The sequence below is a fragment of the Hyla sarda genome, chromosome 10 (assembly GCF_029499605.1).
Source record: "Hyla sarda isolate aHylSar1 chromosome 10, aHylSar1.hap1, whole genome shotgun sequence".
In the NCBI taxonomy this organism is placed as follows: Eukaryota; Metazoa; Chordata; class Amphibia; order Anura; family Hylidae; genus Hyla; species Hyla sarda.
In genome coordinates this window covers 106898144-106918491 of record NC_079198.1, presented here as the reverse complement: position 1 = coordinate 106918491, position 20348 = coordinate 106898144, and the positions used below count along the sequence as shown (strand labels likewise).

The 20348-nt window shown below is 43.5% G+C and overlaps 1 protein-coding gene across 1 annotated transcript in view; it reads right to left on the bottom strand.

Annotated features, from left to right (window-relative positions):
* Window positions 1–20348, bottom strand: part of ACAP3 (ArfGAP with coiled-coil, ankyrin repeat and PH domains 3) — a 136776-nt gene that overhangs the window by 12478 nt on the left and 103950 nt on the right. Inside the window, exons 11-18 of the mRNA XM_056544829.1 lie at window positions 19407–19519; window positions 19151–19202; window positions 15178–15278; window positions 12003–12114; window positions 8330–8538; window positions 5858–5927; window positions 4856–4950; window positions 2569–2777 (exon numbers count right to left, since the gene is read on the bottom strand). Of these exons, the coding sequence (XP_056400804.1) occupies window positions 2569–2777; window positions 4856–4950; window positions 5858–5927; window positions 8330–8538; window positions 12003–12114; window positions 15178–15278; window positions 19151–19202; window positions 19407–19519 (961 nt within the window). The remainder of the gene's footprint in view (window positions 1–2568; window positions 2778–4855; window positions 4951–5857; window positions 5928–8329; window positions 8539–12002; window positions 12115–15177; window positions 15279–19150; window positions 19203–19406; window positions 19520–20348) is intronic.

Sequence of the window (20348 nt, the reverse complement as noted above, 5' to 3'; positions counted from 1 at the left end):
CTCCATGGTAACAGACTACCAACAAACCCATTGCGATCATCCTCCTTTCCACTGCTCTCCTTCTTAACCAACACTTAAAGGGTTACTCCGGTGGAAAACAACTTTTTTTTTAAATCAACTGGTGCCAGAAAGTTAAACAGATTTGTAAATCATTTCTATATAAAAATATTAATCCTTCCAGTACTTATTAGCTGCTGTACGCTCCAGAGGAATATGTGTGGTTCTTTCCAGTCTGACCACAGTTCTCTCTGCTGACACCTCTGTCCGTGTCAGGAATTGTCCAGGAGAGCTTAGCTATGGGGATTTCTTCTACTCTGGACAGTTCATAAAATGGGCAGAGGTGTCAGCAGAGAGCACTGTGGTCAGACAGAAAAGAAATTCAAAAAGAAAAGAACTTCCTCTGGAGCATACAGCAGCTGATAAGTACTGGAAGGATTAAGATTTTTTTTAATAGAAATAATTTACAAATCTGTTTAACATTCTGGCACCAGTTGATCAAAAAAAAATAGTTTTCCACTGGAGTACCCCTTTAATGTTTGCAAGACCCATATAAAAGGTAGAATTTGAGCAATAAATAATATTGCAGAGGTGTACACAGATCTATAGGAAACCTAAGAAGGAAAACACTCTCTGAATCCCACTGAAATGTGAGTAGGTGCACGACAGCAGGGCCCTTAGTTCCTGCACCCCCAATGATATATCTGCTTAACATGTCTGAAAACTCAGGCCTATAACATTTTAGGATGTTTTTTATGATCTTCTTTATTATGCAAAGAAAAGGTAAAAGGTGATGACTGTCTATGTCCTATGATATACAGTGATCCCTCAACTTACAATGGTCTCAACATACAATGCTCTTTTCTGGACCATCGTAAGTTGAAACCAGACTCAACATACAATGTACAGACAGTCCAGATCTGTGATACCTGTCAATGGCCGGAAGAACCGACCAATCAGAATGGGCAGTTTACTGGTAAAACCCCTGTATTACTGAAGCGTATGCACTGACTGGTGTCTGGTAGCGCCCCCTAAAGTGCAGGGAGGTATTACATGTTCTGTACACTTTACCTGTATCAGGGTTACCTGCTCCTTTGGACACCAGGTGAGGGCGACTCCATTACTTTTTTAGGACACTGTAAACTGTACAGGACCCTGAAGAAGCTCCTGTCCTCTACATAGACCAGTGTTTCCCAAGCAGGGTGGCGTCAGCTGTTGCAAAACTACAACTCCCAGCATGCCCGGACAGCCGTTGGCTGTCCGGGCATGCTGGGAGTTCTAGTTTTGCAACAGCTGGAGGCTCCCTGCTTGGGAAACGCTGAATTAGACAGTGATTACAGCTCCCAGCAGATCTTTCTTACTTTTATATGTTAGGATTTGCTTTATCTGTATTAGTTATCTACTTATTTTTCTTTAATCCTCACTTTTTCCTATTTTTGGATGACATTTTGGTGCCTTTAGAACCAATTACCAGGTTTCCATAGAGTTCTGGTCTCAACATACAATGGTTTCAACATACAATGGTCGTCCTGGAACCAATTAATATTGTAACTTGAGGGACCACTGTACACTGAAGAGTTGTAGGTTACAATGTGGCCCAGATTTACCCATCTGCTTAAAACCAAAACTGTCTGGTTGTGTCCATACGGATGAATAGTAGATTGGTTACTATGAGAAAAACCGGACAGATTTGGTTTCAGGTAGATGGATAAATCTGGGCCTGGGTGCTGTTTCACTGTTGTTTTTTTTTTTTTTTTATACAGTGGTCCCACAAGTTACAATATTAATTGGTTCCAGGACGACCATTGTATGTTGAAACCATTGTATGTTGAGGCCAGAACTCTATGGAAACCTGGTCATTGGTTCTGAAGCCACCAAAATGTCATCCAAAAATAGAAAAAAGTGAGGATTAAAGATAAATAAGTAGATAACTAATACAGATAAAGCAAATCCTTCCATATAAAAGTAAGAAAGATCTGCTGGGAGCTGTAATCACTGTCTATTTCAGTGTTTCCCAACCAGGGTGCCTCCAGCTGTTGCAAAACTACAACTTCCAGCACGCCCGGACAGCCGTTGGCTGTCCGGGCATGCTGGGAGTTGTAGTTTTGCAACAACTGGAGGCACCCTGGTTGGGAAACAATGGTTTATGTAGAGGAGGGGGTCTTCTTCAGGGTCCTATACAGTACACACAGTGTCCCAAATGGAGCCGCCCTTACTTGGTGTCCAAAAGAGCAGCTAACCCTGGCACAGGTAAGGAGTAGTACAGAACTTGTAGTTCCTCCCTGTACTGTAGGGGGCGCTACCAGACACCAGTCAGTGCATGCACTTCAGTAATAGAGGTGATTTACCAGTAAAATGCCCATTCTGATTGGTCAGTTCCTCCAGTTGTGACAGGTTTCACAGATCTGGATTGTCTGTACATTGTATGTTGAATCTGGTTTCAAGTTACAATGGTCCAGAAAAAAATATTGTATGTTGAAACTATTGTATGTCGAGGCCATTGTAAGTTGAGGGATCACTGTATCTCTTTTATGACAAGTGATTTGCTTTCTTGGCTGGCACCCAGTATACCTGAGGAGAGCATGGCTGGAGAGGTGTTCCCGCCATTGTGCCTGTACTTCCTCCGTGCAGAAGGAACTTTGATGGAGCTGTTATTCCGCTGACATTTTTTCACGCTCCACCTCTGAGACTTCCGGCCATTTTCTACATCTACGCTTCCCAACCTCTTCAAGAACTTCTTCTCAACATACTTTGCTTTGATCCAGGCCTCTTTGTCCTGTCTAAAACAACACAAAACTATTTAGTGACTGGAAACAATGTAAAGCAACACTCTCTCAAGCCAGGATCAATGGGATCATACAGTAAGGTGCTGGATTGTTGTGTAATCTAGACAGGGGGAAATTACAAAAAAAAAAAGGACATAAAACTGATATAAAGCCCCTACAGAATGAGATCTTAAAAGATAAATCTATTGAAAACGAACTTAGCTAATAGCTAGTAGGATAAGTAGCTGATTGCGGGGATCCGACTGCTGGGACCCCCGTGATCTCCTGAATGGGCCTCGGTGCTCAGTGAAGAGCACGTGCTGCAGACCGCACACGCTCCATTCATTTCTGTGCCTAAAAGACCCAAGTGCAGCACTCGGGCAACATCGGCGTTCCCATAGAAATAAATAGAGCGCGTGCAGTCTACCAGTAGATGACACACGCTCTTCACTGAAAGAACAGGGGCCCCATTCCACTGGGACCCCCAGCAGTCAGCTACTTATCCCCTATCCTGTTGATAGGGGAAAAGTTAATTTTCGCTGGAGTTCTCCTTTAAAATATACATAAATATCCTACTATAATATCATAGGTTGTTTTTTTTAATTTTTTTATAATAGGTTCTCTCACTTTCGTTTTTACTTCTGGTATCAGTTGTGAAAATGTATTGTACTAATTTTAGAAAGTTTCTTGAAAGAGTTCTGTAGTGAAACATAACTTATCCCCTATTCAAAGGATAGGAGATAAGTTATAGACTGCGGGGGGGGGGATTGGGGGGTCCAACCGCTAGGACCCCCCCCCCCCCCCCCCCGATCTCCAGAATGGGGCCCCGGCAGTCTACTGGAAGGGGGCATGCCGACCCCAGCACGCGGACCCATATATTACATAGAGATACGTGAAGGGGGCATGCCGGCCGCAGCTTCCTGCAGGGGTCGTAAAGTCTGCTTTTGGCAGATTGCGGGGGCCCCATTCAGGAGATCACAGGGATAAGTTATGTTTCACTGCACTACTGTGTCCACGTCATTTAAAAAAAAGTTTTGATAGGTCGGGGTCTGACCACTAAGGCTCCCACTGATCATTAGAATGAGCAGGTAGGAGAGCGTGGTAGAATGCTTCACGTGCCAGATCGCAGTGATCTCAGTGCAGCTTCACTAGACAGCTCCATAGACTTAAAATGGGGTCGTCTAGTGAAGCTGAAAGATTGCTGCGAGTCAAGGAGTTGTAATGATTGGTGGAGGTCTCAGCACTGGCACATCGATTACCTATCAAAAATTTTTGGACACTTTAAAGCAGTGTTCCCCAACCAATGTCGTTCCAGCTGTTGCTAAACTACAAGTCCCAGTATGCCCGGACAGCCATTCTGGAATATCACTGCGAGCTAGGGAATTCTAATGATTAGTGGAGGTCTCAGCACTGACACCTCAGCCGATCAAAACTTGGGACACTTTAAAGCAGTGTTTTCCAACCAATGTTGTATCAGCTGTTGTAAAACTACAACTCCCAGCATGTCCGGACATAGGGTTGACATAGGTAGGTCGTACATGCCAGTACTTCCAAGGAAGTGGCATCCTGATATCTTTAGAGCAGTTTTTCCCAACCAGTGCACCTCCAGCTGTTGCAAAACTACAGCTCCCAGCATGCCCGGACAGCCTTTGGCTGTCCGGGCATGCTGGGAGTTGTAGTTTTGCACCAGCTGGAGGCACCCTGGTTGGGAAACACTGCTCTAAAGGATGAACAAAAATTTACATTAAAATGAAAACTTCTCAATGTAAACAAACTGCAACCCTCCAGCTGTCGCAAAACTGTGACTCCCTTCAAAGCATGCTGGGAGTTGTAGCTTTGCCCAGGTTGTGGATCACTGATCTAAAGGGTCAATCCTGACCTTAAATTTCATTTAAAGGATAACTTGAGACATCTATATCTATATAGTGACTGTATGTAAAGAATACGTGACGGGGCAGTGTATCCACATGACATTGATGAGCTCATAGATTTAGTTCAGACAACCAGTGAGCGCCATCTAGTGGCATACAGAAGAAATCAGTCCACTAAATTAGCACACGGTTATTTATACAGTGCAGGCCTGTAATACATACCGAGAACATCCCGGCGTTGGCTTTTTCAAGCCTAGTTGTTCACACTTCGCCTCGTAGATCTGGTTTATTGTGCTATTTCCCAGCTCACACATCAACTAGTGAGGAAGAGAGATGTGGTGTTAACAATTCTAGATGAGTTTTCCAATCTCAAATTAAAAAGAGTAGCTCCCACCATGTATATAATTTTTTTTTCTGCGGGGGGGCTGGGACGGGCTGCGCGCGAGGCCAGTGAGCCAATGCGCGCAGCCCCAGTGCTCGCTCCCACCTGTCTGATTGAGAGGCAGGGAGCGAGTGCAGGTTGACTGATTTCGGACCGATTGCCCGGCCGGGATCGGTCCGAATTAAAGGGGTTATCCAGGGAAAAACTTTTTTTTTATATATCAACTGGCTCCAGAAAGATAAACAGATTTGTAAATTACTTCTATTAAAAAATCTTAATCCTTTCAGTACTTATGAGCTTCTGAAGTTTAGCTTGTTCTTTTCTGTCTAAGTGCTCTCTGATGACACGTGTCTCGGGAACCGCCCAGTTTAGAAGAGGTTTGCTATGGGAATTTGCTTCTAAACTGGACGTTTCCCGAGACACGTGTCATCCGAGATTACATAGACAGAAAATAACATCCTTAACTTCAGAAGCTCATAAGTACTGAAAGGATTAAGATTTTTTAATAGAAGTAATTTACAAATCTGTTTAACTTTCTGTAACCAGTTGATTTATTTATATATATATATATATATATATATATATATATATATATATAAAAGTTTTTTCCTGGAATACCACTTTAAGCTGTGACGTCACAGCAGGCTGCAGCCGGTCACTAGGAGGGAGACCCCTAGTGGCTGGATTTCAAATAGAAAATACAATATTTTAAGCACAAGAAAAAAAATTATTGATGTATATTAGAGATATGTTGTAGTACATAAGTACAATATATCAAAAAAAAAATAAAAATAAGTTCATGACAGTGCCCATTTAAACAATACTGTACAATGCTAGCTTACCTTAAGCAGCTCTGGTTCCCAGGAGTCCAATGTAAGAGAACGTACTTTAGAACAGTGCACACCAAGACTTCTGCAAAATACAAGGAGACATGTTCTTACTTTATGGCTCTAGAATTCAGGATGAATACATAAAAACACATGACTCTGCCCAGAGCACATTGGAGCATATTGACTAATACTGTGTAAGGCCCCATTCACATTACGGAAATCCAGATGCAGCAGCCTCCCATTGTTTTTACTAAGAGTCTGCTGCACTGCACACGCTAAGGAATTTCTGCAGCGGAAAATTCAAATTCCACACTGAAAGAGTAAACATGTATATTCTATCGGCAGAATCCGTTCACAAATGCATTGCTGTCAATGGAGACGGACATGTCTTAAAGGGGTACTTCAGAAAGTTAAACAGATTTGTAAAATTTATTCTATTTCAAAATCTTAATCCTTCCAGTACTTATCAGCTGCTTTATGCTTCAGAGGAGGTTGTATTTCTTTCTGGAGTTCTTTTCTGTCTGACCACATTGCTCTCTGCTGACACCTCTGTCCATGTCAGGAACTGTCCAGTGCAGGAGAGGTTTGCTATGGGGATTTGCTTGTACTCTGGACAGTTTCTGACATGGACAGAGGAGTCAGCAGAGAGCACTGTGGTCAGACAGAAAAGAATTCCAGAAAGAAACACAACTTCCTGTGAAGCATACAACAGCTAATAAGTACTGGAAGGATTAAGATTTTTAAATAGAAGTAATTTACAAATCTGTATAACTTTCTGGCACCAGTTGATTTAAAAAAAAAAAATGTTTGCCACCGGAGTACTCCTTTAACAGTCCTCGCGCCGATTAATATCAACAGCTGCTGCATATGAAAAATCATAGTGTGAATGGGCCCCTATACTCAGAGCATGTAAGCTTAGACTAGACAGTCTAAAAATGCAGCAGATTTATTAAAGTGGCTCAAGCTGTTTGATAACTTTAGCGCATCTTTGCACTGTCAAGTCCTAGTTTACACCACCTAGAAGTTGGCTTACTTTGCAACAAAAATGTTTGTGCAATGTTTAATGGCGCATGATGCTGCATACAAGCTACACCTGTCAAGTGATGCATAAAAGGAGTCTAAACAAGTATCTAAAACACATAAATATAGGTTGGTTTAATTGGAGAAAAAGTGCGCCAGACATCTAAAACTTCACAATAGGAACTATGAATATGTGAATGACAAAAATATTAGGTGTCGTTTTCTATGCTGCACCAGTGGCGCACAGTCAAAAGTCCAACATTTTGGCAAAGGAAATTTTTCTCACAAATTCCGGTGTAAAAATGTGACATATTAAGAATGTGCTTCCCTCACACCAAAGGGGAGGGAAGGAGATAAAGAGGGGTCAGGAAGGGGGGCTTGGCCTCACTTAGAGGGGGTGTGCTGGGGACACCCTCCTCAAATGCAACTTTAGGGCCGAACTGCTACACCAAAGGTTGCAGAAATCTAGAATAGTTCATACCTGGCTTTGATTTCTGCAACGGAAAAAGGGCAACCAAGGAGCCCCCCCGGATTTACTCAGAGGCTTGCACTTCTTCCAGTGTAAAATGGGCGGACCTATACTTACATGCAGAGCACCAAAACACTGCACATGGTAAATTTCCCCCATTGTTCTACAATGTTCTATAATGACTGGTGACCTGACAGAAACCTAAAGTGTTGGTAGCACAAAGTGACAAAGAGGCAGCTATCGAGGTCTTGCCCGCCACACTTCTAAGATTACTTTTCTCATCATCTGCCAAAATGAGGGATCCAAGAACAGGCAGGAGAAAATGCTGTATATAAAAGGTGCTGCACAACTGGGGCTAAAGCATGAATTTATTTCTTATAATAGTAAAGGATAACACGTTTCGAGATTGTCCTGACCTCTTCATCGGATCCAGATGGATCTGATGAAGAGATCAGCACAATCTCAAAATGTGTTATCTTTTACCAGCAGTGTTGCTCTGTAGTCTATAAGAAATAATTAAAACAGTTGTACTTTCCCCACTTCCTAAGGGGGTGTTTCCCAACCTGGGTGACTCTGTTTCAAAACTAAAACTCCCAGCATGCCTGGACAGCCAGCATGCTGGAAGTTGTAGTTTTTTTTAACAACTGGTTGGGAAACATTGTCCTAGAGAAAGAGAGAGGTGTCTAACACATGAGGGTCCCAGGTACAGAAAATGTTTATGGCATGTCCTATAGATCTCACACATTGAATGTCAGTGGTCAAAATACTATGGAACCGCATGCTATCACAACCTCTAATGTTCTGTATATTTACCCCCTAGTGCAGTGTTTCCAAACCAGGGTGCCTCCAGCTGTTGCAAAACTCCAACTCCCAGCATGCCCGGACAGCCTTGGCTGTCCGGGCATGCTGGGAGTTGGAGTTTTGCAACAGCTGGAGGCCCCCTGGTTGAGAAACACTGCCCTAGTGCTTTCCACAATCAGAACCCAAGAACTTACCTGTGAATTCCTGAGCATTCAATGCAAAGTGTGATTCCTAAATTGATGCTGGCCCACCGGGGGTCTGTCTGTCCACAATCACAGCACTGGTCATTGCCAGCGATGCTTTGCACCCGCTGCAAGATACTTTCTCCCTTGATGCTTCGCTCCCTGGAGTCACTGGCCGAGTCAATGCTACTAGTGGAAGGAGATGCCGTCCTGTCCAGTCTCTGAATAAGAAACACATATTACCTAAGATTTACATCTGATCAAAATGTCGCGTACGGAAGCAATGGTGGCATCTAAGGGGAAAAAGCTGAGCAAAATGCATACAAATAAACATGCACGTGATAATATACTGAATTGAAGATTAACCCCTTAACAGCCCGCACCATATATATATGGCACGGCTGTGTGTCAGGTCTATGAAGCGAGCTCAGGAGTTTAGCTCGCTTCATATCCGTTCGATTCCGGCCGCTATCAGCAGCCAGGACCCGTGGCTAATGCCAGACACTGGCGACTGGGACGATGCCCGGCATTAACCCTTTAGACGCCGCAATCAAAGTTGATCGCAGCGGAACTGATCGGGACCATCGTAGGGAAGTCGCAATGTCCCGATCAGCTGAGAGGACGGCGGGAGGGCCCTTATCTGCCTCCTCGCTGTGCGATTGGTTCTTCAAGGCTCCAGTCAGCCAAACATGCGGATTCTGGCCAGGTTAGCTCCCTGGAAGTTACCCCTGTGCTTAATGACTTGGAGTTGCTCCTGGGGACCGCCGATCTTTCCAAACCCCTTACCCAGGCGTATATCTTATTACAATCAGTGGGTCCAGATCCTTTTGCTCTGGCATATTTGAAATGGGTAGATGATATTCCTAGTCTCTCAGAGGAGATGTGGCAGGAGGTGGTTAAAAGGTATTATCCCACAGTGGTGAGTGCCCGTGACTTGCTCATTCAGTCCAGATTTATTCTTCATTTGTATTACACTCCTGTTGGATTACTCAGAATGGGGGTCTCGGGGTCTGATGTTTGTTTCCGGTGTGGATGGGAGAGGGGCACTCTTTTGCATGCGGTTTGGGATTGCTCGTGTGGTACCCTTCTGGAGAGAGGTGATGCAATTCCTGTCTGACCATTTAGAACTTCCCTTTATGCTAATGCCGGAGGTCTGTTTGTTGAGAGTTATCAATAGTCTGGTATCGGGCTTGTATAGGCAAATTTCTATCCGTTTTCTTCTGTTTTGCACACGCAAAGTTATTGTGATGACCTGGAAGGATACATCCTCCCCCCCCCCCCCCCCAGGTTCCCGCTGGATTGCCTTAGTGAATAAATATTTTCTTCTCTATCACGCACTTTATGTGAGCTGTAAATAGCCCAAGAAATTTGACAAAATATGGGTGCCATGGTTGTTTTTGGATGTCTCTACGGATCCTCCTGTTCAGGAGTAGTATAGTTATTAGGTCGGAAGGTGAGCTCCTAGGATGTGTTCTGGTGTGTGTGACTGGCTGTGTATGTGTTTGTTCTGTTTATTGGTGTTTGTGTTCTCTACGGGGATGTCCCAAGCCTTACTCACTGGACTGGTATATGATCCTTTTGGCTGGTTTAAAGGGGTACTCCGGTGAAAAACTTTTTTTTAAAATCAACTGGTGCCAGAAAGTTAAACAGATTTGTAAATTACTTCTATTAAAAAATCTTAATTCTTCCTGTACTTATTAGCTGCTGAATACTACAGTGGAAATTCTTTTCCGTTTGAAACACAGAGCTGTCTGCTGACATCATGAGCACAGTGCTCTCTGCTGACATCTCTGTCCATTTTAGGAACTGTCCAGAGTAAAAGGATATCCCCATAGCAAACATATGCTGTTCTGGACAGTTCCTAAAATGAACAGAGATGTCAGCAGAGAGCACTGTGCTCATGATGTCAGCAGAGAGCTCTGTGTTTCAAAAAGAAAAGAATTTCCGCTGTAGTATTCAGCAGCTAATAAGTACAGGAAGGATTAAGATTTTTTAATAGAAGTAATTTACAAATCTGTTTAACTTTCTGGCACCAGTTGAAAAAAAAAAAAAAAAAAAAAAAGTATTTCACCAGAGTACCCCTTTAAGCTATGCAATGTTTCTGCATTCTGTTTCGTTGGCTTATCATGATCTCATAATGTATGGAGGGTGGTGAGATTCCCCAGAGGGCTGTTTGAATTTTGTTGTACACGTTACCTTTTTTTTTTATATACCGTAATAAAAACATATAAAAAAAAAATTAAAAAAAAAAGGATCCAGTCAGCCTCAGCAGGCTGGAGCAATGGAGTACCGATAACACTGATCAATGCTATGCTATGGCAAAGCATCGAACAGTGTATGCAATCTAATGATTGCATGTAATAGTTCCCTATGGGACTAATAGTGTAAAAAAAAAGAGTAAATAAATGTTAACCCCTTCCCTAATAAAAGTGTGAATAACCCCCCCCTTTTCCCATAAAAAATTTAAATAAAATGTAAACAAAAATAAACAAACATATGTGGTACCGCTGCGTGCATTAATGTCCGAACTATATAAACAGAATAAAGATAAGGTGTCACTTTTACCGAAAATTGCACTGCGTAGAAACGGAAGCCCCCAAAAGTTACAAAATTGATTTTTTTTTTTTTTTTTGCCCCACAAATAAATTTCTTTTGGGCTTTGCCGTAGATTTTGTAGTGAAATGATTGATGTCATTACAAATTACAATTGGTGGTGCAAAAAACAAGGCTTCATATAGGTCTATAGGTGAAAAGGTAAAGAGTTATGATTTTTTGAAAGTTGTAAAAAACAAAAATGCAAAAAAAAACAAAAAACTGTGTCCTTAAAGGGGTACTCCGCCCCTAGACATCTTATCCCCTATACAATGGATAGGGGATAAGATGTCAGATCGCCAGGGTCCCGCTGCTGGGGACCCCGGGGATCGCTGCTGCAGCACCCCGCTATCATTACTGCGCAGAGCGAGATCGCTACGTCACGGTTCCGCCCCTCGTGACGTCACGGCCCGCCCCTGTCAATACAAGTCTATGGGAGGGGGCGTGGCGGTCGTCACGCCCCCTGCCATAGGCTTGCATTAAGGGGACGGGCCGTGATGTCATGAGGGGCGGAGCCATGACATCACGCTGCTCCGGCCCCTGTATCGCCCGTCATTACGCACAGAACGAACTCGCTCTGTGCAGTAATGATGGCGGGGTGCCACAGAGGCGATCCCCGGGGTCCCCAGCAGCGGGACCGCAGCCATCTAACATCTTAGCCCCTATCCTTTGGATAGGGGATAAGATGCCAGCGGCGGAGTACCCCTTTAAGGGGTTAAAGGGAGTTATCCAGCCTTATCCTTAGACTGTCCATTTAGGTTGGTGGAGGGGGGGGGGCCGACACCCCTGCTGATCAGCTAATGTGAGTGCTGCAGCCTTTTTATTACGTGCAGTTGTTTCCGTGTGGTTCATACTTTTTTAAATGCTGGGATCTAATATAGATGGTCAGGCCCAGTGTTTCCCAACCAGAGTGCCTCCAGCTGTTGCAAAACTACAACTCCCAGCATGCCCAGACAGCCGTTGGCTGTCTGGGCATACTGGGAGTTGTAGTTTTGCAACAGCTGGAGGCTCCGTGGTTGGAAAACACTGGTCTATCCCCACTGGTTTAAGTGCACATTTATTGGTTTATAATACATCCATAATAGGTACCAACCTCTATATAGTAGTTATCTGGTGTTTCCCGGTATGCAGAGGCAATGCTGGCTTGCACGGCTTGGATCCAGGCTTGTCGCAGCTTCTCGGAGTCAGCTTGTAGCATGCAGCTCCTGGTAAATTTTGTAACATAGTATAATGGTTAAAACCACAAATTTGCAAATACATTTTGTACGTGTGAGCAGTAGAGCTGACAGTCTGTTTCACGCTGTGAACAAACCGGGTGTGGATTGATTTGCTTTCAATAAATCTGTCCACATTATATATCTGCTTAAACAAGCTCAGGATACATGGCAACATCTCACGACAGTCATCAAAATCCAAACCTGCTTTGATGTTAGTCAAGGATCAGTGTTTTTTTTTTGTTTACTATATTTTGTCTACAGGGTGTCACAAAACCTAAAACGTACCCTTAAATAGTTGTGTGACAACAAGTGGCAATTTACATGCTTTTTTTTTTTGCTTAACTACATAATGCACAACCCAGTCACCAGCCCTAGACTAGGTGTGGCCTAGCCCAGTGTTTCCCAACCAGAGTGCCTCCAGCTGTTGCAAAACCACAACTCCCAGCAGTTCTAGTTGCAAAACTACAACTCCCAGCAAACCCTAACAGTCAAAGATCCAGGATGGGAAACAATGATCTAGATAGACTATTTTCTTATCCAGGAAAAGCAAAGCTAATTTCTTCTAAAAACCAGCACCATACCGGTCCTCTGGTTGTGTGTGGTATTACAACTGGGCTCTATTCACTTCTATAGAGTGGAGCTGCAATACCACACAGAACCTGAGGATAGGTGTGGTGCTATATTTTGAAGAAATAAGCTCTGTTTTACTAATCCTGGATAAATGGTGCATAGGGTCATACATAGCGCATCCTCAGTGTATTTCACACTGGGTGAAATATGCTGCGGATTCCTCTACAAGCTGACACATAGCGATACCCCGCCACAGCCCTGTGTGTGCAGTAAGGTTTAGAGGCACAGGCCCAGGGTGCCAATGTAACTGACCCGTGGGCCTGCCCCCAAACTTTACTGCACACACATGGCTGTGCCGGGGTAGCCCTGTGTTAAGGAAGTTCAGTGGTGAAAAATAACTTATTCCCTATGCAAAGGATAGGGGATAAGTTATAGCCCTGTTGGCTGTCCGGGCATGCTGGGAGTTGTAGTTTTGCAACAGCTGGAGGCACCCTGGTTGGAAAACAATGGTTTATGTAGAGGACAGGAGCTTCTTCAGGGTCCTATACAGTACACACAGTGTCCCAAATGGAGCCGCCCTTACTTGGTGTCCAAAGGAGCAACTAACCTTGGCACAGGTAAGGAGTAGTACAGGACTTGTAGTTCCTCCCCGAACTGTAGGGGGCGCTACCAGACACCAGTCAGTGCATGCACTTCAGTAATACAGGTGAATTTACCAGTGAATGCCCATTCTGATTGGCCAGTTCCTCCAGTTGTGACACGTTTCACAGATCTGGACTGTCTGTAGCATTGTATGTTGAGTCTGGTTTCAAGTTACAATGGTCCAGAAAAAAACATTGCATGTTCAAACTATTGTATGTTGAGGCCATTGTAAGTTGAGGGATCACTGTACAAATGAGTGCCGTCACTATTAGCATAACTTTAAGCGAGCGTGCAAAAGAGGGTGACACCATAGAAGACAGCCGTTCACCCTAAATCACACTGCATATCAATGGCGGACTACATTCGGTTCAGTGAAAGTCAATGGACGGAGATGTTGTAGTATACACTGAAAACCCTTTTTTGCCGCCATCAAGATATATACCGGTAATTTGTGCAAACAACGAACAAAGGTGTTCCAGCTCGCCACCTCGTAGCAGTGCTCAGAACTTATGCTCGGCAGGACATTTCAATGTGAAACAAGCGATGATCCAGCACTTGCGAAACGGAATAGCTTTATTGAAGATCACTGGACACAGGTAAAACCAACCATATCAGACGCGTTTCGAGCGCACGCGCTCTTCTTCAGTGATCACCGAAGAAGAGCACATGCGCTCGAAACGCGTCTGATGATATGGTTGGTTTTACCTGTGTCCAGTGATCTTCAATAAAGCTATTCCGTTTCGCAAGTGCTGGATCATCGCTTCTTTGTTTCACATAACGGTAATACAGTGCAATTTATCAATGTGAACATGTAAAATAGGATACTCTCCAAGAATAAAATTATATTGTATGAATATGTATGAAGACATTGCAAAGAAGGGAACCTGTCATCCGTTTCATGCTGCCCGAATCACAGGTTCTGACTGATAGATCTCTCCTCTCTCTACCCAAATAAAGAGAGACATACCAAGTCAAGGCTGGCAGAGCTGGGAAATGCCACCAGGGACCACCCCGATGACCCGTTTCTGTACACACCATTGTAATAAGAGAGCCTGTTCTTGTTTTATGCTGTCCGTGGTTCGGAAAGCATGAAACTGATGACAGGATCCTTTTAAAAGGGTTATCCAGGTAATGAAAAAAAAAAAAAAAAGCTGATTTATTTGAAAAACAGCACCACACCTGTCCTCAGATTGTGTCTGGTATTACAACTTGGCTCCATTCACCTCAATGAAACTGAGTTGTAATACCACACATGACCAGAGGACTTGTGTGGCGCTGTCTTTGTGGAAGAAATCAAGCTCTGTTTTTCTAACACCGGATAACCGCTTTAAAATTCCTGCCAATTCTCAGTTCTACGGGGGACACTTATCAAAGCATTTAGTAGTTTTTTCTTTTTGCTTAAAATTGTTGCAGAAAAGTCGCATGTGTGACACTAGTTTTTTTTTGGGCGACTTTTTGATTGTGCAGCGTCCTAAGCAAAAAAAAATAAAATAAAATAAACTTTCTTACTAAAGCAAAAAGTGATTTTTGACTTGCAGTGGTCAGAGATTTTTCTTCAAGTGCGAAAGTTGCAAAAAAAAAAGTCGCATCACGTGAAAAAACCTACAAAATTTCCTCCAGCTCAGACATGGAGCAGAAAAAGCCACTACCAAAGCAAAAAATAAATAAAATTAAATTAACTTACGTGCAAGAAATTTATCAACAGGCTGAAACCAGTTGATAAATAAGTCGCACATAAGCAAAAATAATAGCAAGAAAAAAAGAACTAAAAAAAGGAATACATAAGCGAACATTGATAAATGCCCCCCTATATGTTTATGTTAGATTGGCGCAACTTACTTGGAGGGCGAAACAACTTCAAAACAAAACCTTCTTTCTATATCCTCGCAGGGCTTTACTGAACACAGTCTAAGGTCCTCCACCACCACCGTCAGACCATCCTGTTAAAGACAGAAGAGTTTTTAGCTACACTATTTATAAAATGTAGGGTTGCCCAACCAGTGCGTCTCCAGCTGTTGCAAAACTACAACTCCCAGCATGCACAGACAGCCTTCGGCTGTCTGGGCATGCTGAGAGTTGTAGTTTTGTAACAGCTGGAGGTACACTGCTTGGGGAAAAACCGTTATAATATAGAAAAACCCCTAGGAATTGCAGCATATACCGTGCACTACCATTGCTTCCAAGGCTGACCAAAAGTCTCTGACCCCCTTATCCTCTGCTATACTGCCGATACTTACAGGGGTTATCCAGGAAAAAAACTTATATATATATATCTCAACTGGCTCCAGAAAGTTAAACAGATTTGTAAATGACTTCTATTAAAAAAAATCTTAATCCTTTCAGTACTTATGAGCTGCTGAAGTTGAGTTGTTCTTTCCTGTCTAAGTGCTCTCTGATGACACGTGTCTCAGGAACCGCCCAGTTTAGAAGCAAATCCCCATGGCAAACCTCTTCTACTCTGTGCAGTTCCCGAGACAAGCAGAGGTGTCAGAAGAGAGCACTGTTGCCAGACAGAAAACAACAACTCAACTTCAGCAGCTGATAATTATTGGTAGGATTAAGATTTTGAAATAGAAGTCATTTACAAATCTGTTTAACTTTCTGGAGCCAGTTGATATAAAAAAAAATAAAAAAAAATAAATAATAAAAAAATAAAAAATAAAGTTTTTCCCTGGAACACCCCTTTAACTTTACTTTTCTGTAAGTGAAGGTTGATGGAAGATTTACATGAGATTATAAGTTTCCTTTATGCAAAAGCATCTTTTACTGTAACATCTTAAAGGAGAACTCCAGCCACAATTACTGATCCCCTATCCGCAGGATAAGTAGCTGATTGGGGGGGGGGGGGGGGGGGTCTGACCACAACCCTGCGGTTGCACCCCCTGCGATCAGCTACTTATTTCCTATCCTGGGGAAAGGGAATAAGTTAATTTTGGCTGGTTTTCGCCTTTAATATACAGTAAAACCTCTTTGAGAAGACCACCCAATTTATCTAAGAGCTGTTGTAGTGGTTTCACTGCTTAACTACTGGAAAATACAAGACAACATTGGTTTAAAGGACATCTGCAGCGAACAAAACTTATCCCCTATCCACAGGATAGGGGATACATTTCTTATCGCAGGGGGTCTCACCGCTGGGACCCCCCGCAATCTCCCGAACGGGGCCCCTGCACTGCCACGCTATGTGCCGGCTAATGCGCGTAGAGTCGACCTCACTCAGGTCGACGGTACGCCCCTCCCCAAACAGCTCTATGGAAGAGGCGGGGAGGCAGCGGCCTCTCCCATAGAACTTCACAGAGGAGGCGTGTCGGCTGAAACATCATGCTGCGGCTGACACGCCTCCTGCATTGGAGAGCCACGGCCCTGTGCAGGAGATCACGGGGGTTCCAGTGGTCAGACCCACCTTACCCCACAAACAGACACTTATCCCCTATCCTGTGGATAAGGGATAAGTTTTGTTCGCTGCAGATTTCCTTTACAGGTTTCCAACCTTTAGTTCTTGACTACAGTAGATAAAAAGGTCTCTGTACTGAGGACCTGTCATGACTGTAGAGTACGCACTTGCTATAGAGTTACCGTGCAGAATCCTAAAATATGTTGATCAAAAAGCTGGTACCCCTAGGGGTACCAGCTTATGATCAACATATTTTAGGAATTGCACATAGTTAACAGCCCCTTTAAGACAGCTGCATTCTGACAATGAGACTATTGGGATGTTCTGACAATTATCGCAGCCATTTCTATTCACTGACAGACTACAGGCAGTGTTTAGTGTTGACAGGGCTGGGACAGGCAGATGCGGGTAATTTGATTTCCCCGGGCCTGCAGTCTCCTCTCACCTATTATCTTGATTGCTGCCACTCATGATGGCCGCCTTTCAGTGACTAGTCATATAACAGGGAATGGCTGCAGATCAAGACGATAACAACCTGAATGACTCCTCCTTGGACGCTACAGCGAATTGTCTTCTGGAAAAGCTTAGGCAACCAGAAGCTAATTGGTTTCGGCAGAGGTGCAAAGAGAGTAGCCTATATGCCGCTTACGGTGCAAACCCACCCCATGCATAATACACAATTATTTTCCTTTATCTGAAACAAAAACTATAGGATAAAAAACTAAAGGCTTCACTTGAGGTTTCCGAAACCCAATGCTACATTTTTAATTAGTTTTCCCACCAAAGTTTTTAAACGGACACATACTGCTGCTTACAATGGCTTCAATGGCATCCTTTTGAAATTAAAGAGGTATTCCAACCTAAAAAAAAAAAAACTCATCTGATTGTGGGGGTCGTGGCGATCTGTAGAAAGGAGCCATGAGTCTTTGCACTGAATGAAGCAATAGATGGCATGAACTCCATTTAATCATTATGGGAGCGCTGGAGATACCCGAGTACATCATAGTTACATAGTTACATATAGTTACATAGTTAGTATGGTTGAAAAAAGACATACGTCCATCAAGTCCAACCAGGGGATTGAAGGGAAGGATGTAAGGGGATAAGGGAAAGGGATGTAGTTTTATAATTCTGCATAAGCTTTAATGTTATTTTGTTCCAGGAATGTATCTAACCCTGTTTTAAAGCTGTTAATTGTTCCTGCTGTGACCAGTTCCTGAGGTAGACCGTTCCATAAATTCACAGTCCTCACGGTAAAGAAGGCGTGCCGCCCCTTTAGACTAAACCTTTTCTTCTCCAGACGGAGGGAGTGCCCCCTCGTCCTTTGGGGGGGTTTAACCTGGAACAGTTTTTCTCCATATTTTTTGTATGGGCCATTAATATACTTATATACGTTTATCATATCCCCCCTTAAACGTCTCTTCTCAAGACTAAACAATTGTAACTCCTTTAATCGCTCCTCATAGCTAAGATGTTCCATGCCCCATATTAGTTTGGTCGCGCGTCTCTGCACCCTTTCCAACTCTGCAGTGTCCCTTTTATGAACAGGCGACCAAAACTGAACAGCATATTCCAGGTGAGGCCGTACCAATGCTTTATAAAGGGGGAGTATTATGTCCCTGTCCCTTGAGTCCATGCCTCTTTTTATACATGACAATATCCTGCCGGCTTTGGAAGCAGCAGCCTGACATTGCATGCTATTCTGTAGTCTGTGATCTACAAGTACACCCAGATCCTTCTCTACCAGTGACTCTGCCAGTTTAATCCCCCCTAAGACATACGACGCATGCAGGTTATTAGTACCCAGATGCATAACTTTACATTTATCCACATTGAACCTCATTTGCCAAGTGGATGCCCAGACCAAACATCGTTTGGGTATCACCGACATTCCCATTGAAAATAAATGGAGGGTGTGCCAACCCACCACTCTGTGCAGCAGGGAGAGTCGTGGCTCCGTTCTAGAGATCGCGGGGGGTCACAGAAGTCAGACCCTTAACAGTCAGATACTTATCCCTATGTTATGGACAGGGGATTGGTGTTTTAGGGCTAAAATATCTCTTTCAAGCGGTTATCCCAAGACTAAAAGCTATTCCCTTTACACAAGATCGGAAAAAGTAGTCAGACCACTGCGACCCCCATCAACCTCAAGAACTGAGGTCAATTGTCCCCCATGTGAAATAATTGGTAGAGTACATGTTCAGCCACTGTTCCATTCACTGTCTTTTTTAGAAGTCCCACAGAAAGAGAACGAGGCCGCAGTTTAGCATGTACACTGCCGCTCCATTCACACTGGGACAACAGAGCTCTGTCCTTGTGATTGTGGGGGTCCCAGCGATCCGCCCCGTCCGGTGGATAGCATTGACCCATGGACAAGAGTGGTGCGGGTCTTGGGGTGGTAACAGAACAGTTGCTTACCTTTAGTTTTTTTTGGTAAACAAGTTGGCTATTTTGTATGGAAAACCACCGCCTATGAAAGAAATAGTAAAGAGGCAATGTTACAGGAAGGTTACTGATACAAAAATGTTCAACAAGAACCATATTTGGCTTATTACTAATGATTTTGTGTGCAAATCCTCTCCAATTATTGGAGCAGAACAAACACTCCTATATATTGTACATCATTACGTGTGAACTTAAGTGGAACTGGTTACAAGTATCATTTTGCACTTACCGATTCCATGTCTTGAATGCATTGCTTGCCCTTTTGAAGAGGTAGCCCTCCATTACAACCCCATTGGGGGCATCCACATTAAACTCTGCTTTGGAGTCATCATAGGAGAAGTCCTGCCAAACACAAACACATGGTTACTATACTGACAACCCATTGGTCAGTTGAGATTTAAAGCATACCTGTCAGATCTCCCACACCAAAAACATTTTTATGTGTCTACGACCTATATTTCTCTCAGAATTACCTTTATTTACTTGCCATCATTTGCTCAGTGAGAAATCTGTTCATGCAGAGGCAGGGGGTGTGTCCCTCTCTTCTCCTCACTGTGATGACCCCTCCCCCTTCCTCACTCTGCTCTGATTCACAGAGGGCCAGGAGCAAACACAGCAGCTCTGGACCTGCCTGCAGCCCTGTCAATCACTCATGGTGTCCATGACGTGTCGATGACCACTGGACACTGCAGGACTGGTATGTGTCCCTAGTAGCCACTTATTTGGCTGTCTTTTTCAGTGAGAAATACTAAAATTTTCTGATTAAAGCAATTGCAAAAACATGTTGTAAAGCGTGCAAAAACAATATATCAAAAGTTTTTGTATCTGACACTGCCCATTTAAAAGGAATCGTCCAGTTACAAAACCCATGTATACATACCCTATTATGGACAATGCTCTTTGTCGGAAAGCTGGGTACTTTAGCAGACTCTTTCCCAATCTGCCCATAGATATGTACACTAGGCTCAGACCAGGCTTATCAGACCAGTGTTTCCCAACCAGGGTGCCTACAGCTGTTACAAAACTACAACTCCCAGCATGCCTGGACAGCCAACGGCTGTCCGGGCATGCTGGGAGTTATAGTTTTGCAACAGCTGGAGCCCCACTGGTTGGGAAACACTGCATAAGACAGTCAACAATTCCCACCATAATCAACAGGTTCAGCCATCTT